The sequence below is a fragment of the Ahaetulla prasina genome, chromosome 3 (genome assembly GCF_028640845.1).
Source record: "Ahaetulla prasina isolate Xishuangbanna chromosome 3, ASM2864084v1, whole genome shotgun sequence".
Lineage (NCBI taxonomy): Eukaryota > Metazoa > Chordata > Lepidosauria > Squamata > Colubridae > Ahaetulla > Ahaetulla prasina.
In genome coordinates this window covers 77,436,176-77,457,013 of record NC_080541.1, presented here as the reverse complement: position 1 = coordinate 77,457,013, position 20,838 = coordinate 77,436,176, and the positions used below count along the sequence as shown (strand labels likewise).

At 35.9% G+C, this 20,838-nt stretch overlaps 1 protein-coding gene across 2 annotated transcripts in view; it reads right to left on the bottom strand.

The window, feature by feature from the left end:
* The window catches only part of JARID2 (jumonji and AT-rich interaction domain containing 2), a 230,110-nt gene that overhangs the window by 46,539 nt on the left and 162,733 nt on the right, over positions 1–20,838 (bottom strand). For both annotated transcript variants that reach the window (XR_009154628.1, XM_058178520.1), the window contains exons 4-6: positions 18,479–18,648; positions 6,766–6,942; positions 2,246–2,475 (exon numbers count right to left, since the gene is read on the bottom strand). Coding sequence is in view for 1 of the 2 variants with exons in the window: in XM_058178520.1 (XP_058034503.1) it covers positions 2,246–2,475; positions 6,766–6,942; positions 18,479–18,648 (577 nt within the window). In the remaining variant the exon portion in view is untranslated. The remainder of the gene's footprint in view (positions 1–2,245; positions 2,476–6,765; positions 6,943–18,478; positions 18,649–20,838) is intronic.

Here is a 20,838-nt window from a genome sequence, read left to right as displayed (position 1 = left end):
TCTAATATAAACTGATCCAGGGACTCATATAGATATTACATCTAAAATTAGCATGACAGTTAAGAAAAAGTTCATACTTTTAAGGCAGTAATGCTATATTATACTATAATTTTATAGTAACATTTGCTAGTATCCCTATCTGGAAAAGAAATGCATGCAAGACAACCTTCATTCATTCCAAATGAATGTTAAAAATCCCTCAACATTAAGAATGACTCCATATCAGTCATGAAAACTTTTTCATACTCAGTTTTTAAAAGCCTTACCATCATACTTCATAGTATTTCATTTTCTGATTTATCTATTATTTCCTTCCTACCATTTAGTTTTGGGGAAAAATCCTATAAAAATCTGTAGATACTTTGAAGTATTATTCAAAACTGAATATTTCAGATTATGCTGAGAATAAAAGAAACCTTATCAGTCTCATAAAATGGCTTTGACATCCACAGCAAGAAACAACTATAATTATTGGGGGGGGGGGGTGTTGTCATATTTTTTTCACTTCAGCAGTCTGTGTACTTTTTTCTGCCCCAACTGTGGTTTTTTAAAACAATGTATAAACCTTTCTCTGCATTATCTCCCCTTGTCCCATTTCAGAAAGGAAATATGTCCACAACAGAAAGAATAAGAAGTCTTAGGCATTCCTATGGTTAATGCTTAATAGACCCGATTTCATTGTGGGTCTTTAAGAGAGAAATTTCATTGCCACATTTCCACCAATTTAACAAGCACAGCAACAAAAGTACAAAGCTGTAAACATTAGGACTAAGTTTGAATGATTATGCTGGATTTCATAAACCACGAATATGGCATGAAGGCTAAGGACTTATCTTTACCCTCCCACTGACCACCTGGCTTCATTTCTGGTTAGTATTCAGATTTTTCATTACATCTGAACCAAGCAATTCCTGTTCAATAGCTCTTCAAAGCAGTTAACAAATTAATTGGTCATCGAAGAAATCCAATCCAGGTTTGTCTGGCACAAAACTATAATGTCTTGATTTACACATAAAAGGGGACTCCAAATGTACAATACAAATTGAGAATCAAGTGTCAACCAAGGGATGAGGAACAGTTGGAAGAGGTGAGACAGAAGCATTTGACCCTAGTGCTCATACTTAGCACATAAAACAGCTAGTTAGGGAAGATCACCTGAACCGTCTAAAATCAATCTTTCTTGCTCCTGTGTCTGAGGCTTTATGTCTGTCAATTTTGATTTACATTTACAGACAGCTAAGCAGAAAAGATACCAACTGACAAAAGACGGCTTGGGATTCCTGGCCTAATTGCGAAATACAGATGGGGAGGTTACCTTAAGGGTGCCAACTGGCAAAGAGTCAAAAGCATGCAGATATTTCCAAGCCTTTTCCAGCTGAACAAACATCAGCCAAACAAAGCCTTGTTTTAGGCTTAGTCAGTTCAGGGAGGTATTAGAGATTAGAACCCTTATGACACAGAGAGGAAAAATAAAGCAGTCATTACAAAAGAAACACAAGTCAAGGAAACATATTATAGAGAGATAGGCCCTTCTCTCTTAAAGGCTGACATGAAATCCAGCATAGAGATGGATATTTTCTCCCGATTCATCTCAATAAAATTGAAATAAAATGACAAAGCCTGTATTAATCCTCAGGAGCTCTGATCTATTTATTTGCTATAGCATGCCAAACCTTTTTTTTATCAGCTGGGGATGATATGTTTATCATGGCTGACCTGTCTTTCCCAAATTCAGATGTTTTTGTAAACTTTGCATCAGTGATTGACACACTACCTTAGTTTCAAGGAGATGCTTATTTGAGTCTGTTTTTGGTTGCTGAAACTCCCTGAGTTGGGTTTGAGCCAATCATCTCCCAATATACTGTACCCCACCCTAAGCTTGATATTGTGGGGAATAAGTAATGGAGAGAGTCCTAGGAACACCATCTTGAGTTCCTGGCAGAAAACCAGGGTAGAATCCTAAAAAATAAATTAAATAATACATCAAAAGGTAGAATACAATGATGTATAATTTATGCAGAATGCAGCTTTTGGGTAGAATGATCAGCAACCTCTTGCAGAAAAGCAAGACCTTTTCAATGGCTATTTATTTTAGTAAGCCCTATCAAAAAGGGGAACGTAAAAAAAAATACACCCATGACTTTAAATCACTCCATTTCACAGTGTACTTCTCAAACCTTTTCCCACAAGTGGTTCTTAAGATAAACTGATACCACTTTGACCCAACTGGTGTACCACACAATACCTGTTTCCTTAAATCCTGAGCCGATTGATGAAGGGTGTGGTGGTTGTTAGCAGTGAGCCCTTTTGTGGAAAAGCCCATGTTTGTTGAAGAATGGTGATTAGCAGCAGCCTGGTCTTTTCGACTCTCAGTCCTGTGTTCACTGTTTCGTTCCTTTGCTGGCACTGTGTCTTTGACTTTGTGTTTCTGAACAGGTTCCCTCTCTTTCATTGATTTGCTGGATCCGTTGAAGACTGGACAGGGAAAGTGGGGAAAAAGTGATAAGAATATGAGAAAAATTAATTCTATTTCAAACAGAAAATGTCATCACTGTTAGCTACTGCAATTAATGTGTACTTTTGACATAAATAAATCTCACTAGTTCATCACAATAGGACAGGCAGAGTTAGAAACAGATACAGGTAGTCCTTGGCTTACAACCATTTGTTTAGTGACTGTTCAAAGTTATGACATTTGAAATAATTATGACTGAGCTTTGCACTTATGACTGCTGCAGCATCCCCACGCTCACATGATGAAAATTCGGCAACCAGCATGCATTTAGTATAGTTGCAGTGTTCCGGAATCATGTAATTGCTACTTGCAACCTTCCCAGGAGGCTTCTGACAAGCAAAGTCAATGGGGAAAGCCAGATTTGCTTAATGATTGAATGGTTCACTTAACAACTGCAGTGATCCGCTTTAACAACAAAGTCAAAAAAAGGTTGTAAAATATGGCATAACTCACTTAAAATCACCTTGCTTAGGAACAGAATTTATGATCCCAATTGTGGTCATAAGTTGAGGACTACCTGTAAGCATTTCAAATCTATATACCAGAGAAGATCTGAATACAAGATAATAATCATATCTGTGGCTTATAAAGCACTTTCACCCTGTACCAAACACAGATAAGTATTAGCATAAAATTCCAGTATAAAAAAAGGACACCAGAATGATAAAAGATTGAAAAAAAACCCAATGGTATGCAACTAGTTTCAGTGGTTCTATCTCAGCCCTTTTGGATACAGGCATTTATTTGTAAGAACATGTAAAAGAACAAAGAGAAAATTGGAATTGCTAAAATAGTAAGCTCAATTCAAATATTTTATTCATCGTTACAAGGACAGAGCTATGATTGGCATTCCCACTCCAATGGCTTACAAAATAAACTCATGATGATGTTAAACTAGGAATGCCTGCCAATTAATTCTCTCTCAATACAATGAAGTGACAAGCAACGAAATTAGAAATAGCAGCAGCAGCAGCTTTTGAAAAATGACAGATCAAAACTACAACTGGGCAGGAAGCTGAAGCTGTTAAATGGAAAAAAATGTGATTTTTTCTGAATATTCAAAAGCAAGGCAAAAATAGTTATTGACCATTTCTGCTTCGCTTTGTTTGTCCTTTACTTTTCAATCCCCAAAATTAAAAATAAATGAACATACTGCCAATGAAGCCATTATTAAAGCTCATTATCTAGTAAAGATAATTAGCTGCTGTGAAGCAATGTCATTTAGTGATTAATATTATCTATACAATAAATCAACCCGTCATTTATATGGTAACCATGCCATTAGTTCAGACTAATTCAGTTAAACCACAGAATTTATTACAATTTGCATTTGGATCCTATATTTTTTGCAACCTGCATCAATTTTGCCTTCTCTTTTGCAAACACTTTCCATTGTGCTGTACCTTATTCTAATAATTAAGCAATTAAATACAGGTAGTTCTCGACTTACAACCACTATTGAGCCCACATTTGAATTGAATTTTATCAATTTTAAATTTTTCTATTAATTAATTTTAAATGGGGTTTTAGTTTTTTATATATTTTAACTTTTCAGGCTAGTTTTAAAATAAGTTTTTTAATTTGCATTTTAAATTGTACATTGTATTACCTGTTTTATTTTTGCCTGTACACCGCCCTGAGTCCTTCGGGAGAAGGGCGGTATAAAAATCAAATAAATAAATAAATAAATAAATAAATTTTTTGTTGCTAACCAAGATAGTTTGTATGTGAATTTTGCCCCGTTTTATGACCTTTCTTGCCATAGCTGTTAAGTGAATCACTGTTAAGCCAGTAACAAGATTGTTAAGTGAACCTGGCTTCCCCATTGACTTTGTTTGTCAGAAGGTTGCAAAAGGTGATCACATGACCCCAGGACACTGCAACTGCCATAAATACATGCCAGTTGCCAAACATCCAATTTTTTATCATGTGACCATGGGTATGCTGCAATGGTCATAAATGTGAAAAATGGTCATAAGTCACTTTTTTCAGTGACACATTTTTCAGCGTGGTTGTAACTTTGAATGGTCACTAAATGAACTGGTGTAAGTTGAGTACTACCTGTATTTCCATCTTTTTTTTTCTTTAACTAGATGATCACTGTAATGGATTTTATGTACGTTTCTTAGTTTAAATTCAGAATCACAATTTCTACTGCAATCCATTCTTCCATCAGAGAGAGAGAGAGAAAAAAAAACAGAACAGCACAAACAGCAGGCCATCGAGTTAGCTGTTCTCTCCCTTCAAATTAACAAAAATAAAATAGAAAAACATAATGGGAAACTTCTCTCCTGATAAACTTCCAATAATTAAAGAAAGGAAGCATTTGGATTATGAAAAATGTTGACTGTTCCTAGTAATTCTTTAGAAAGAGACCCTCTTGCAGAACAGAACCGGGAGAAATGAAGCCAACATTTCCTACTTTAATTTCATGAATCAAGGAAAGCTGGCTTAAGAAACTAAGCAAGCTAGGAAACAGCTCCATAAAGATTGCCTTTCTCTTCAAAGAAAATAAGTTGTGAAAAGAAACATTTCCTTTTGATGAGAGAAGCTGACTAGGCATCCCCTAGTCAGGACACTGCAACGTAAAGCAGAGGGGCAAAGGCAGGAGAATTCATCATGGAGTCCTAGAGAAAGAGCACAGAAACTGATTTACTGCGAAGGTGCTGCCAATGTCAATAGAATATGTATGACTTTTGTGGGAGTTAGTGACCTAGGTATTATTTCATTCTGGCGGTTACAGTTTAGGACTTTCAGCTACTCAATGCCAAATACATTTTTCAGGCTCTACCGACAAGGCATTGATTAATTTATCTGGATATGACATGAAGGTCACGTGAAGAAAGTGCATTGTGATTAAGGTAGCTCTGCTGATTTGCAAAGAAATAATGGATTTAAGCCTAAATGGTAAGTAGACTGTATTAGTGTCAGTGTTGATATACTAAGCTAGCAATTAGACACAATACCAAATCTGTAATGAATACAGGGGTGAAATGTAAAATTTGTTACTACTGGTTCTATGGGCCTGGCTTGATGGGTGGGGGCTATTGTGACTGGGTGGGTGTGGCCAACCTTTTTTTTCTTTTAAAAGCATTTTTTCTACCTCTTCGACCGAAGAGGTTGTAGAAAAAATGCTTTTAAAAAGCTCCACTGACATCCCAGCTGAGTTGCCTGATCATCAGAGACTTTTTCTTTGAAAAACATTTTTTTTTTGGCCTTTAAAAGAAAAAAAAGCCTCTGACGATCAGGTAACTTAGCTGGGATCATCAGAGGAGCCTTTTAAAAGCATTTTTTCTACAACCTTTTCAGCTGAAGAGGTTTTAAAAGCCTCTGACGATCCCTGCTGAGCCGTGTGATCATCAGAGGCTTTTTAAAAACTTTTAAAAGCATTTTTCGGCCGAAGAAAAAATGCTTTTAAAAGTAAAAAAAAAAACCAACCTCTGATGATCGTGCAGCTCAGCTGGGCATGGTGGGGGTCAGAGATTTTTGCTACCGGTTCTCCAAACCACCTGCCCCCATCGCTACTGGATTGGGTGATCCGGTCCGAACTGGGAGCATTTCACCCCTGAATGAATATAATGCTATTTGCATATCTAGTCAACATCAACACTAACATTTTTGCTCTGGTTTCATTTTCAACAGAAAAGAAAAATTCCGTAAGAAACCATTAAAATGTGGTTCTGAAGCAGACGGGGCACACCAAGATATTATGAAATTAAATTATTTAAATCAGGTTTTAAAAAGATTGGGTATTTAAGTCAAAATGGTGCTTTTCAGACAGACTCCCCAACTAATTGCCCTTCATGTGTGCTGGATAATAATAATAATAATAATAATAATAATAATAATAATAATAATAATAATAATAATAATAATAATAATAATAATAATAATAATAATAATATTTTAATTTGTATACCACCCTTCTCCCGAAGGACTCAGGGCGGTGCACAGCCAGAATAAAATACAAAGAAAACAGTACATATAATATTAAGAACAACCCCTTAAAAAACTTATTCAATTGGCCAAAAATTTTAAAATACAGTAATACCCTATAAAAATTTACAAAAATCTAAAACCCATAAAAGCAAATTAATACCAACTCCTGTAATTTCCAATAGGACTAACATTGGTTACATCTCTCATAAATAAATGTGAGGTGCTGGGCAGAAGAGAGAACTCTAATTTTGCCTTGGTTGTCTTTCCCATCATCAATATTCTCCACTCTAACTCAATATTCAAAGACATACCATGTCCATTAGGAACTTGCTTTTGTGTTTTCCCTTTCCTAGGAGTAGAATGGCATGAAGATGAAGCATTATTTGTGGTCACTTTTGCATCCTCAATTTCTTCATCATCTTCCTCCTCTTCCTCCTCATCCTGAGAACTTCCAAAATATACCATGCTGCTGGGCAGGGCAGAAGAACCTGGAAACAAGTCAGGGGCATAAATCTTACAGCTGTTTCAAAATGGCTATTAAAAGCAAAGCTTTTGAGGAATACAGTGTAAGGGCTCAAGGAAATGGATATCCAGTTTAAAAATGCTCCTTTTCTCCCCACCTCTTTACTGAACATAGCTCCCTAAAAGTTTGCATATGAAACTCAGCTATTTCACCTCTTTGAGTCAGTCAAACAGTGACCTCTTCATTTGTGTGTGTCAAGGAAAGTAATAGGAACAGACAAGAGACAGAAATGGCAGTATTTGATCTGGGAAGGCCTTTGGCAAGTGGACTGAGTTACAGCTCTTATCCGAATCACCTACATGCATTTGTTAAAGAAATTTTCATGTGATAGGCATGGCTGCACAAGGCTGTTTATGGGGGAGTCAAAATGCAAGATGGGACTATACATGTACTTGTATAAAAAGATAGGGATTTGGGCTATCATGACCTTTTGGCCTTCTTCCTCTGCTCAGACACTGATACTGAAACTTAATCTTTCCTATTTTTAAATTGGAAAACCTTCCTGCATCTCAGCTAGACTCCATTCAACTGCTGAGCAGTTTGGGGGAATGCTTTTGAGGTGACTCAAAAGCATTTCTTTCTTAAATTGTAAAAATAGCATATGAGTAATGGCGTTATCACTTCAGAAACTCTTGTCTTCCAACTCACTTGAACTGGAGTCCAAAAGACATATAACACCTTACTGTAGGGGTGAAAGCATTTAAGATCCTTTTTATCATTTTTAAAGAGGATAGACATATGGACATATTTTAGAACTTTCTCATGACCATTTTTGAACGAAGGATGAACTAATATGCCTCTAGTATAGTCCTCTTGGTTTTCATAAATGTAAGGTTTCCCTCACCCATTCTTATAATATAAAAATACTGTGTCTCTCATGAGCAGAAATGAACATCTAGATCCAAGGTAGTGTAATTGGTTCAGGTATTAAACTAGAATTAGAAAGACAATGGTACAACTCTAATCTCAACTACTGAAGTTCACTGAGTAATTAAGTTGCAGTCTAGTATACAATAGCTGTTCTGGTAGAAAACAATTCATAAGACAAATGATATGCACACCACCTTGTGTTCCTGAAGGAAAGGCAGAATATAAATCTAACAAATAAATGCAACAGGATACCAAAACGTAGATGTAATGATGCCTATATTATTTACAATATAGGTTTATGGTAAGAAAGCCAAAGAATCTAGCATTACTTCTCACATGAGAACACCTCGGGGCTTTTTCATTTGCCACTTCCTTCATTAGTCTACTGGAAGGCCATTTGAGATGACGAATGTTTATGATTTTTGTTTTTAGGCACATATTCAGAAATGCAAACCACATGTCCATAAAATAATCATGCTTTTCACCATTTTACTAAAACACTCAGTGCTGAGAAACATAATCAGTCAGTTTCAAGCAACCAGCCCTGGGACATAAAGTTTGCTCAGGTATTCCAAAGTTATAACTTCTATGGAGCTGCCAGTAGAATGATTAAACTTTTCATTTGAGGTTACCCCCTCTGTCCAATTTTACACACATCCCTACAGAATCGATTTCATTAAGAAATCCAAGATTCCAGTTACAGCCTTGAGAGTACCTAGATAATTTACAGTTTGATCCAAAGCCTTCTGTAATGTGCATCTGTAAATTAAGGGGGAGAGAATGACACATTTTGAGATTGGGACTTTAATTCAGAAAGGAGCCTGGGAAAAAAGAGATAATCGCACAAAATCTAATGTGTGATTACTATGATTAAATATCACTTGTTACTGAGTAGGAATTAACATTACTAATATTCATCTTAACTTTAAATTTTTTAAAAAAGTCAAAATATTAAAAATTACTGAAAGGCATTTATTTTATCTGAACTATCCCCAAGATCAAATGCAATGTTGTTTTCAGCAATAGTTATGGAAAGTAATAAATCCATAAAACATACAGCTGAACTTACATACAGAATGGATATCCTCTTGGCAAGATTATAAAAAGCAAACAGTATATGGGTAAATCTTGAATTCTGCATGACAAAGATGAAAAGTAAACCAGCCTGGTACAAATCCCACTAGAGAGTATTTAAAAGCAAACCACAGAATTTCTTATTACACCAGGCTCCAAGTAGCAACTTGCAAAGTAATGGGGAAACATGACTAAAAATACAGAAAATGTAAACATTGGTCACTGCATCAAGTATATTTTCCTTTTCTCTTGGCTTGATGCACTTTTTTTAAAAAGAGAATTATGAACCCAAGAATATAATACAGTATCTGTTTACTCTTAAGAATACCAGGCAAAACATTCACCATAATTATTGAAGTGCAAATTAAACTTTTTTTTAAAAAATCTAGGCACAAATTAAATTGGTACATTATAAATTCAGTAGAAGCTATCTCAGTCCAAGAGCTTTTGGGGTACCATAATTTGGGTTGTGGTTTTTGAAAAATTGATTCTTTTCTATGAAATATATGCCTGAGCTTCCCCTTTCCTGTTTCTAATCCTTCCCTTTTCTCATAATTAAATGCAGCTCAGCTGAAACTCTTGAGAAGTGCTAAAACAATTGAAGCCTTTCCAGTGAATAAAGATACATCTTGATATGGAGGCCTCTGGTTTGACCAATAAACATGTCCAATGCTAAAGGCTACATTTCTTAAATATTAAGAATTCTCCTATTTGACAAGAGACTTCATTTAATGATACATATTGATGGAAAATCCTAGATAAGTTGCCTTATCTTCCACTCAGTATTCAGATAAGACCAGGAATATCAGTGCAAAGGAAATTTGATCTATTTACAGGCTGCTTTTGCACTTGCCAGTATGAGGTAAAGGGTCCATATGGTTGATGGGACTCAGGTCTATCATTTCCAAGAGGAAATAGAGAAACAACATGCAGACTTGCTCTCTGCAGTAAACATGTAGGCAGAGCTTGCTTATGCCTCAATAAACAAGAGCACTTCTTGGAGAGTCAATTTAAAGTCTGCAGAAGGACTCTGCCTGCCCTTCAAAGCATCCATCTTACATCACTAGTGGACCTTAGACAGCCTAGAATTGTGCCTGTGACATATGGCCCAATGTTATCCCCACTGCTACCAATCCCTCTAAAGCAGCTGGTAGGAGTACAGAAAACATGTCATAATTGTTTATTCTTTATGGTAGTGGCATGTGGACGCGATTTAGGGGTTACTATTTTTTTTAATAGGAAAGGAATAGATAAGTAATAGACTAACTGTAGTCACTGAAATCATCTAAAGGGAACAACTTAGCTTGATTCTCATCCTCAGAGAAAAGATAAATAACGGAGGTAATAATAATAAAGAAAACAAAAGGATTATATTTTTTAACAAAACATTTTTGCTTTTTATTACTAAGGCTGGGCTTGATGACAGATTCTCCTTCGATGACTGCTAAGCAAATGGATCAAATTGCTGAAGAGTATTTGAAAATACTGAGAACATATATTTTACTTTTCAATGCTAAAACACAAGAATTCTAAACTAAAAATGAAGTATTGGAGGGCAGATGACACTGATAATCGGTACTTACTATGAATGATGTTTAAGTATCAAGGCTGGGCAAAGTATAAAGTCCTATTTTGCTTGAAAACTTGAGTTAAATACAGAAAAACCAGACTTGAGATAATTTCCCATTATAAACTATTTCCAAACATTTCAAAGATAAAAAATAAAGAGGCAGTATCAGGACATCTTTGAAGGTGAGATTCAAGAGATGAGGAGGAAGATCAGTAGCTGAAAGCAGATGAGATGATGACGGTGAATATGATCACCATAGGTTATTAAATATAAAAGCTGCCAACTCCCATAGGTTACCTTACTACAATTTGCAATTGTAGTGTAAGAATTCTAAATAAGGGATAAGCAATGTGATGACAAGTACTAGGACAGCCCATAATAAAGACATACTGTTTTGTTTTTATTGGCCAAAAATTTATCAATTTTGTAAGATCTGTAAGATATGCATCTCGCTCTTTCCTGAAAACAGTGTGATTTGAGACAATATTTGAGAGAACCGAGGTGGTGTATTGGTTTGATTGCAGTGTGGCAAGCAAACTCTGCCCACTACCAGCAGTTTGATCCTGACTGGCTCATGGTTGACTCAGACTTCCATCCTTTCAAGGTTGGCAAAATGAGGACCGAGATTGTTGGGGGCAATATGCTACATTTGTAAACCACTCAAAAAGTGCTGTAAAGTGCTATTGCTATTAACACATCACATTCTACAACTGAGAAGCACTTGCCTCATAATCAACACATACATCCCCACTAGAGAATTAAGCACAGTCTGGCTTTTCCATTAAATACCTTTCTTCAGCTTTTTTCTGAAAGAGAAAAAAGCCCCCACACATACTAGAAACCATGGAGGAATGCAGAAAGATACAACTATAGATAGCCCTTGGGTTACAACCATTTGTTCAGCAACTGTTCAAAGTTACGACAACACTGAACGAGGGGAAGTTGTGCCAGCTTTTTGGTGTTCCAGTCATTACAGTGCCCCTGCAGTTACATGATCACAATTTGATGTTTTCTGTCAGTTTTCCACAACCAAATCAACTGAAAAGTCAGAACTTTGTGATCATGTGAGATCCTTGCTTAATGACCCACAAGGTCCTTGTCTAATGATGGCAACCATGACTTCCATCTCTAAATGACATGGTCATATGACATCCCATTTTACAACTGTGTTGCTTAGCGAGTTTCTGGTCCCAAATGCCATCAAAACACAAGGATTACCTGTACAAAGGATAATATTGGGGTGGGGGGTGGGGTTCTAGTATAAATATCTTTTAGAATTATTTTAAACAATGTCATTTATAGGAATCCCTCGTCTTTATAGTTAATATATAATATAAAATTAGCACATGGACTTGAATGGACAATACTTCAATTACTGAAGCATTACTCAGATTACTCAGATGGTGCAGATAGGAAAATCTGCTTTAGGGGCTCTTAGGTTGCAGTTACTGATTTCAAGAATTCTCTCTTACATTTTCCTTCTCCCATTTGGCTGGTATACTCATTTTAACTGCAGCTGAATTAAATTACTTTGTCCTGTTGGTTAATCTTAGCACAGTATGATGCAGTTGTCACCAATAATTTTCACCATGGTCTCCTTCTACTAGAGGTGGGTAAACTATTTCTGAAATATACCACTTTAGATTGCAAGTAAGAAACCACATCATTTCTCAAACAACAAAACACACAAATCTCTGAAATTCCTAGTCTAAACCTTTCTTCCTATAATAGTGGAGATAAAATTGGAATTTGGGTATATGTTTTTTCTTATTTTTGGCATTGTAGAATCACACCCAAAAAACTGAAAGCATGAAAATATAATAATTTCCCTTACCTATCCATACTCATGTTTTCTTAACTGCTCCAATACACTTGCAGTTTGGTTTTGAACTATGCTGATTTAACTTTGTTTAACCTGAGCTCAAAATGCATTCAACTGCAGCAGATTCTGTTGTTCCTTAAGGGGGCTCTTATGGATATTTGGAGACAGGAAACATGCGGGTGGGGTGGGAATTTGAGGAACTACTTATGTGTGTTTTGGAGAAGGGATTACAATCCTTTAAAATGTAAAATCTTTCAGAGATTAATTTAGGAAGCAATGCCAGGTTAAATGGCCTTTAATCAAAATCTTGAAATACACATATACAAACACATACAGAGGCATATATATTTGTTATACATGTTTTGGCTAATTGGTTTTTTGCTTAGATCTGAACCTCTTTCCAAGAGAACCTAGAAATCATCTAGAATCAGTAGAGAAAAAGCACAGGAAATCGCAAATAAAATCATTGACCAAAAAAATATAAAAGGCTAGGCTGCATTAATAGAGGCACCAAATCAAGATCATGTTTAATGTTAGCACCATGTTATAATGCCTTGTTAAAACCACACTTGGAATATTCCATCCAGTTGCCAGGATATAAAAAACATGTTGTGACTAGAAAGAGTGCAAGGAAGATTAACAAAGATGATTAGGGGATTGGAGGCTAAAATATATAAAGAATGGTTGCAGGAATTGAATATGTCTTGTTTAATGAAAAGAAGGATTAGGGGTGACATGATAGCAGTATTCCAATGTCTAAGGGGCTGCCACAAAGAAGTGGGTAGGGATCAACCTATTCTTCAAAGCATCTGAAGGCAGAACAAGAACCAATGGATGGAAATTAACCAAGGAAAGTTCCAAGCAAGAACTAAGGAGAAATTTCCTGACACCTAGAACAACTGATCGTGGAAGGCTTGCCTCCAGATTGTGGGTGCTCCATCACTGGAGGTTTTTAAGAAGAGATTGGACAACCATTTGTCTGAAATGGTATAGGGTTTCCTGCTCGAGCAGGGTGTTAAACTAGATGACCTCCAAGATCCCTTCCAACTCTGTTATTCTGTTAAAATCAGAGACTAAACCGAAGAAGGAAATTAGGGTCAAAGAACTGAAAATTTAAACACTATGCCAAACAGCAATACAGAGACAGTTCAAGAATGAAACAGCACTAGCACTTAGATTTATATACTGTTCCATAGTGCTTTACAGCACTCTTTGAATGGTTTACAATGTTAGCATATTTCCCCCAACAATTTGGCTCCTCATTTTACCAATCTCACAAGGATGGAATACTGAGTCAACCTTGAGCCAGTCAAGAACAAAATCCTGGCTGGGGGCAAAGTTAACCTGCAATACTGCATTCTAACCACTGTGCCACCATAGCACAGAAGAGTTTTCCTCTCTTGCTGTTAGATATACAGGGCAGGTTGAGCAGATGAGGGAGAAAGTCCCAACTATACAGAATGCCTCCTCTGACCATCACACTCATTCTTATTCATCTATAATCTTTGCTATCCCTGCAATATAGTGAGAACTGCCCTTAAATGCATTTATATTTTCTTAGTTCCTATTATAGTACACGTGCAAGAAAAGCTGAACCTGCAGAATTTATATTCATTTAGGCTCAGTTCTGCTATGGAACTAAACCTGGTATGAAGTTACTCAATTAAGTACAGTAGCAAAAACACACAAAGAATAACGTGGTAAAATAAATATCCAATACCTTTCAGTAACAAAGTATATTCATATGTTAATTATTAACTAAATTCATATTAAAAACCTTGCTTTTCAGAAAACGTATTAAAGTTACATATGCAATATCTCTAATCACAGTTGAAGTAAAAAGCATCATACCAAGTATGCTTGATTTTCACTGTAAAACTTAAGTACTTGAAAGGTTTCATGATAATACCAACAACGCTAGTTTAAGAATTCATCTATATAATTATGAAATCAATACATTTGTTCTAAGACATTTTGAAAGTTTTTATTCTGTGGTAAAAGATAAACATCCTTCGTGTGATTACTGTGGTTGATGTTATGATTAAATATTAAAATATGTTCTATGCCTACATTTCTTTAAAAAACTGATTTGTTTAACTACATTTAGTGAGTATGTCAGGGGCATCATTTAGATCTGCTGATTGCTAAATGTGAATGAGAGTTTAATAACTATCATTCTTTAACAGAAATTTATAAAGGAGCAGTGTCTTTCTTTCTGTTAGGAATGCTATTTTTGTAATTGCATGCAAAGTATTGGCATAGGAAAAAAATAAACAGTGCAGTTTTCACTGGCCATATTTCTCACCAATGTCATACACAGTGGTGAAATGTAAAATTTGTTACTACTGGTTCTGTGAGCGTAGCTTGGTGGTGGTGGGTAATGACTGGGTGGGCGTGACCAACTTTTTTTTTTTACTTTCAAAAGCATTTTTTAAAATGCTTTTTTTTTAAATGTAAAAAATGCTTTTAAAAGGCTCTGATGATCCCAGCTGAGTTGGCTGATCGTCAGAGGCTTTTGTTTTTTTTAAAAGCATTTTTTTTGCCTTTAAAAGAAAAAAAAAGCCTCTGACGATCAGGCAACTCAGCTGGATCATCAGAGCCTTTTAAAAGCATTTTTAACAACTTATTCGGCCGAAGAGAAAAATGCTTTTAAAAGGCTCTGACGATCCCAGCTGAACCGTGCGATCATCAGAGGCTTTTTTTTATTTTTAAAAGCATTTTTTGGCCAAAGGAAAAACTGCTTTTAAAAGTAAAAAAAAAAAAAAGACCTCTGATGATCGTGTGGCTCAGCTGGGCATGTGGGGGTGGGGCAGGAATTTTTGCTACCGGTTCTCTGAACCACCTGCTGCCATTGCTACCGGATGAGGCGATCCTGTCTGAACCGGGAGCATTTCACCCCTGGTCATACACTACAAAACTTCTGGGAATCTTCTATAATGATAATTAACATGTCAGAATGAAAATGCATATATATTTGAGTAGTTTCTCTGAATCATAGAAAATTACTTGCACTTCTGTATTTAGTTTATGGAAAACAAACAAATACTGGACAACTTATATTTCAGACAGTTTTTTTTAGCATCACTGACATATCATATGGGGGAGGGGTGTTTTCCTTTCTCTTTGAGTGAATACAGGTACTCCTCGACTTATGACCATAGTTGAGCCCAATATTTCTGTTGTTAACTGAGATAGTTGATAACTGACTTTTGCCCAATTCTGCAGCCTTTCTTGCCAAAGTTGTTAAATGAATTACTACAGTTGTTAGTAATTCATTTTTTAAAAAATCTGGCTTTCCCCTTTGACTTTGCTTGTCAGAAGGTTGCAAAGTGTGATCACATGACCTGGGACATTGCAACCATCATAAATATCAGTCAGTGGCCAAGTTTCCGAATTTTGATCACATGATCCTAGGGACGCTGCAATGGTTTTAAGTGTGGAAAACAATCTTAAGTCACTTTTTTCAGTGCCATTGTAACTTCAACCTAAACGAAACTGTTGTATTAAGCCAAGGATTACCTGTATTTGAAAACTGAATTTTAAATTGTATTTTAGCATAGTGAACAGAGACTTCAGCTTCCTTATTATAAATAATCAGCAGTAAACCATACCTATCGGCAACTACTTACATTATTGCAGAGAGTGCAATCTAATATCAGGTCATGATTGAATTAAATTAGCTCTTTGTTCTTCTTTAGAGAAACAGATTAAGTTTCCCCATTCTGCTGACCCCTCCCCCCCAATGCTTGGGAACTACTAGTTAGAATTCCCAGTAAGTTGAGCAGAGACATACACAAAATCCAACCATTTCACCAAAATGATGAAAAATGTTACATTCTCTTGATATAAGATTTCTCCCTTTTGTACCAGAGTATGGTGTCATGGCAAATTTATAAAGCGGTAAAGCTGCTGTCTTTGCAGCACATACTTGTTTTTGTCATTTGACTCTTGCCCTTCCCCTGCAGACACATAACCAGAGGGTCATCTGTGGGGGGAGAAAAAAAAGATGGTGGCCATGCCTATGACATCAAAGCCACAATGCATGTAAAAATAATTGGGGCTTTGATCCCATGATGACAGTCGGCATCTTGACTTTTTTGACCCTTCCACCGTTAATAAATATTCCTGGGAAGCACATCTGCGGTTGCTAAGGCTGAAACTAACTCATATCCTTGGAACCTCTGGAACCCACCAGACTTTAGAACACTGAAACAAAGTAAAAAAAGAGGCAGACTAAACAAAACCTAGTATCATCCTTTTCACCACCCATTGTTTTCCCACAAAACATTCTAAACATATGATTACCTTAAACACATGCATTTGGAACACAATAGGAAAAAAATGCCAGGGAGGAGAGAAAGGATTTAAAATGGGCAAACTAACAGAGAACTGCATGCTTATACTCTTAAATCTGTCATAACTGGTTTTTCCCCTCTAAGAAAAATAGCTGTATGTGTGACATATACAAAGTAATTGTACTATAAGTGAAAGAAATTGAAAAGGTTGGACGGAAGTTTGGGGGAGTTTCCTACAGTTATTTCCAGAAAACTCATTATGTGGAAGTATAATGTTACAATCCAAGATGTGGGTGGAGGTGGAAGGATGAGATTTTCTTGCAGTTCTCTATGTCCTGCAAATATCTTTTTTCCTATTTCCTTCTATGGAATATTAAAAAAAAACAACCCTCTCTACTATTGACCTCACCCCATTTCTAAGAGGTCTGTAAGGGGCATGCATAAGAGCACAAACGTGTCTACCGTTCCTGTCCTATTGTTTCCTTTCATTATATCCAATTAATATAGTTATTACATACTTATGCTTATATATATGCTTATATATTATATAGTTGCTTTCATGCTTATGCTTATATATACTGTTGTGACAAAATAAATAAATAAAATAAATAAAATAAATAAATTTCCTCTCCCCATCTCTTCTTTTCTAAATCAATTTGTTTGTGACAAAAAGAGATGATGTTCTGAACAAACTGCAAATGTCAGAACTTCTTGAATTCAATGTAATGTAGGGCAAAGATTCTGTTTTCCAAATAAAACTTGTTTTCTACATTATACTGAACTAAATAATAATTAAAAATACACAATCCATATAAAGATAAATTAAAGAACAACTAACAACTAATTTTAGAACATGTGTTCAAAGTATATATACGATTGCACCAATTTCTTTAATCCATAAAGCACTTCTTGTTTCAGTACAGAGAATATTTCCAGTTAATAAAGTGACAGTGGGCATGTTTGTACTTAACTACTTAAATAATGATAGCTATAACTATTTAGGAAGAAGGATCTGGAGCTATATCTTCTTTATAGAACAAATCCTGGCCTAAAGCTTAGATAGTGAGAACTCAGAATAATATTCTATTTGATGCTTACAAGCCATTTATAGAACTGTCAGCAGAAATAAACTAACACAGAAACATGCATAAGAGATTTATTTGTGAATGAGACAGTTGCTGCTGGTCTGACAGATTTCAAATTAACCATAATTTACACTGTGTCCAAGAGCCTCAATTCAGACATTTGCCTGAATGTAAGGCAAAAATGAGCATGTAGAAAGATGAAGCCTCTATGGATTCAGGCAAGAGGTCTGAAAGGTGCATTTGTTTCAATCTAATAATCTGGGACTCTGCTTTATTTGAGTCCTGTTTTGTATAGAGTTCTATCCTTTTCAGGGTACCACCAAACATAGCTGTATAATAGGAAAAAACTGGAGGAGGAAATGCTTTGTATAGGGCTTTGAGCTCCTAAAGGAAAGGCAGGATATCATCCTAATAATTAAATAAATAAACACTAAAACCATCAAGTAGAATATACCAGAGGTGGGTTTCAGCAGGTTCTGACTAGTTCTGGAGAACCGGTAGCAGAAATTTTGAGTAGTTCGGAGAACCGGTAGTAAAAATTCTGACTGGCCCCGCCCCCATCTATTCTCTGCCTCCCGAGTCCCAGCTGATCAGAAGGGAATGGGGATTTTGCAGTAACCTTCCCCTGCCATGCCCACCAAGCCACAACTACAGAACCGGTAGTAAAAAATTTTGAAACCCACCACTAGAATATATGTTAATGAATTCATAACATTTGGAAATCTTAAAAGTCTGAATCTACCTCTTGATTTAGATGGCAAGATGGAGAAAAATGTCTTACTTACCTCGAAGGCAGAGGAACGTAAGGAAATCTTCTGTCTTAGGCTTCCTTTTGGAGAGGTCAGTGATCTGTGTAGCTGGAGGGGGTAATAATGGCTCAACTATCTTTATTGGAGTTGTGCTGGGACTGTTTGGCTGAGACTGAGCAAACTTTCTTTGTGCTTGCAGCCTTGGCCTATGGAAAAACAGAGGAAACACAAATGCAGTTAGAAGGCAGGGACTAAAGCAAAAGATGTAGAATTCTAGTTGCAATATCTTAAAATCAGTGTCAACATAATTTTCTGTCTTTATTAAGGTTCTTATGAAGTCAATATTTGTTTTAAATGTAATGAGGATGTTTGAGTTGTTATAATGTATAATGTAAACCACTGAGAGTCATTGAGAGTATGATGGAATGTACATTCAATCAATAAACCAAAAATAACTATTGTAACTAACTAAAAAAATAATAATCCAGAAACCTGCTTTAAAAAGCAAACATCCAATAAAGAACTTCAAGAAAACTAATATGTACAACCAATATGCTTTTTGGAAGATCTGGAAACCAATGAGAAGAATGACAGCCAGGAAGCAGAAGGACGGAGTATTTTTATTAGTCAACAACATTCAAATGTAAATTTTAAATTATGGTGATACTAATACGTCAGGGAATTGCGCATCAGGTGTCCAAATGAAGTCAGAGACACTGACGCGAACTTCGTAGTTTAATATAAAGAAATATATTTTACATCTATATATACAGCAAACAAGACAAACAGGCAAACAGGAGCATTATGAGGTAAATTATCGAGCACACAGGGTACACAGAAGAAAAAGGCGGGGAAAAAGGGAAACTCCCCTTCCACACTCACAGCAACCAATCACAGTGCAGTTTACCTCACGCAGGAGCTAGCATTCTCCAACCAATCAATCACAACTGTGAATTCTGCCTCACTGTACAACCCCATTGCTCCAGCCATTAAATTTAAATATCTTAACATAATAATGATGTTATCATTGTGATGATATATAGATTTTTTTTTATTTTTCCACAGCATAATGCTTGCTAGCATTTTGAATTGATATGATTTTGCTAGCAAATTGTATTTCAAACACCTAGAGTTCGTATTTCTTTCTTGCGATTTTTTTTTATCATAGCCAAATACAAAATACATGTTTGGTATATCGTTTTTCAAAAAGTGCACCTCTAAGTTTTTGTCCCTTTCAAATGGTAGGGAGGGAAATCACACTCTATTAGCTAGGTACTGTAAGCTGTTAGAGATGGAAGACTACATTCTATATGACCATATTCCAGCATTTTCATTTGAAACCCAAAAAATACATACTCTCAGGAGATATGTTACATAATTTGTACTAAATGTTGATTTCTTGGAATTGTAGTATTAGACCCCATCTACTGATATCAAAAGGCCTCATTCTTTAAACATTGTCAAAGCAGTACCGTGTTTCCCCGAAAATAAGACCCTGTCTTATATTTTTTTAAACCCTGAAATAAGCACTTGGCCTTATTGCTATGCACTCAAAAGCCCAATTAGCTTATTATCAGGGGATGTCTTATTTTGGGGGAAACAGAGTAGTATCAATTATGTCACACAAGCAACAGAACAACTTTTTTTTAAGACCAGTTGTGATTTTTTAAAATCACAGAGAACTCCTTCAATGATATGAATCTCAGGAAGAAATATATATCCATCTATTGGATAGATCCTGAATATAAATAAGACCACAGCACAAACTTAAATAACCTGGTGATGTCCTCTGTGCCACCCCTGCCCTGTAACAGACCTCCCTTCAAATTAGATTCCCCCCCCCCAGATTTCCTAACTCAATCCAATTGCGTGTCATATACAACAAACTCTATTTGGCTGTCCACTGACAGAACACCTTACAATCCCAAAGCAGCTAAGGTCGGTGGTTTTGTAAGAGTTGAAACTTGTCTGAAATTGAAGCCAAGTTCCTATCATTTCACCAGCTGATAATGAATGTGCTCAGGATTTTGTTCCAAGATGTTGTCAGATATATAAAATACTCCAAGATGATCTCTTAATGAACCGTTAATAAGGATAATCATCTGCTTATGCATATCTTTTTGCTTTCCCACAACACACAATGCAATATTATTAAAAGCATTATCTTTTAAAACTTAATATAGTGTGCTTCTTGCAAATATCCTTAGGATTCTCATGATGTAGGAGGAGATATAAAAAACAAAAAAGCCTCTCCTCAATCCCTCCAAAAGACCAGTTCTGTAATTTTGGGGTGTACCAGGCTCAGCATTAAAATGGCAAGATGCTGCTGTGGCTAGAAGTGGTTTTTGCAGAACTTTGATTGATGCTTTGACATGAACTTTGACATGTTCATGAAA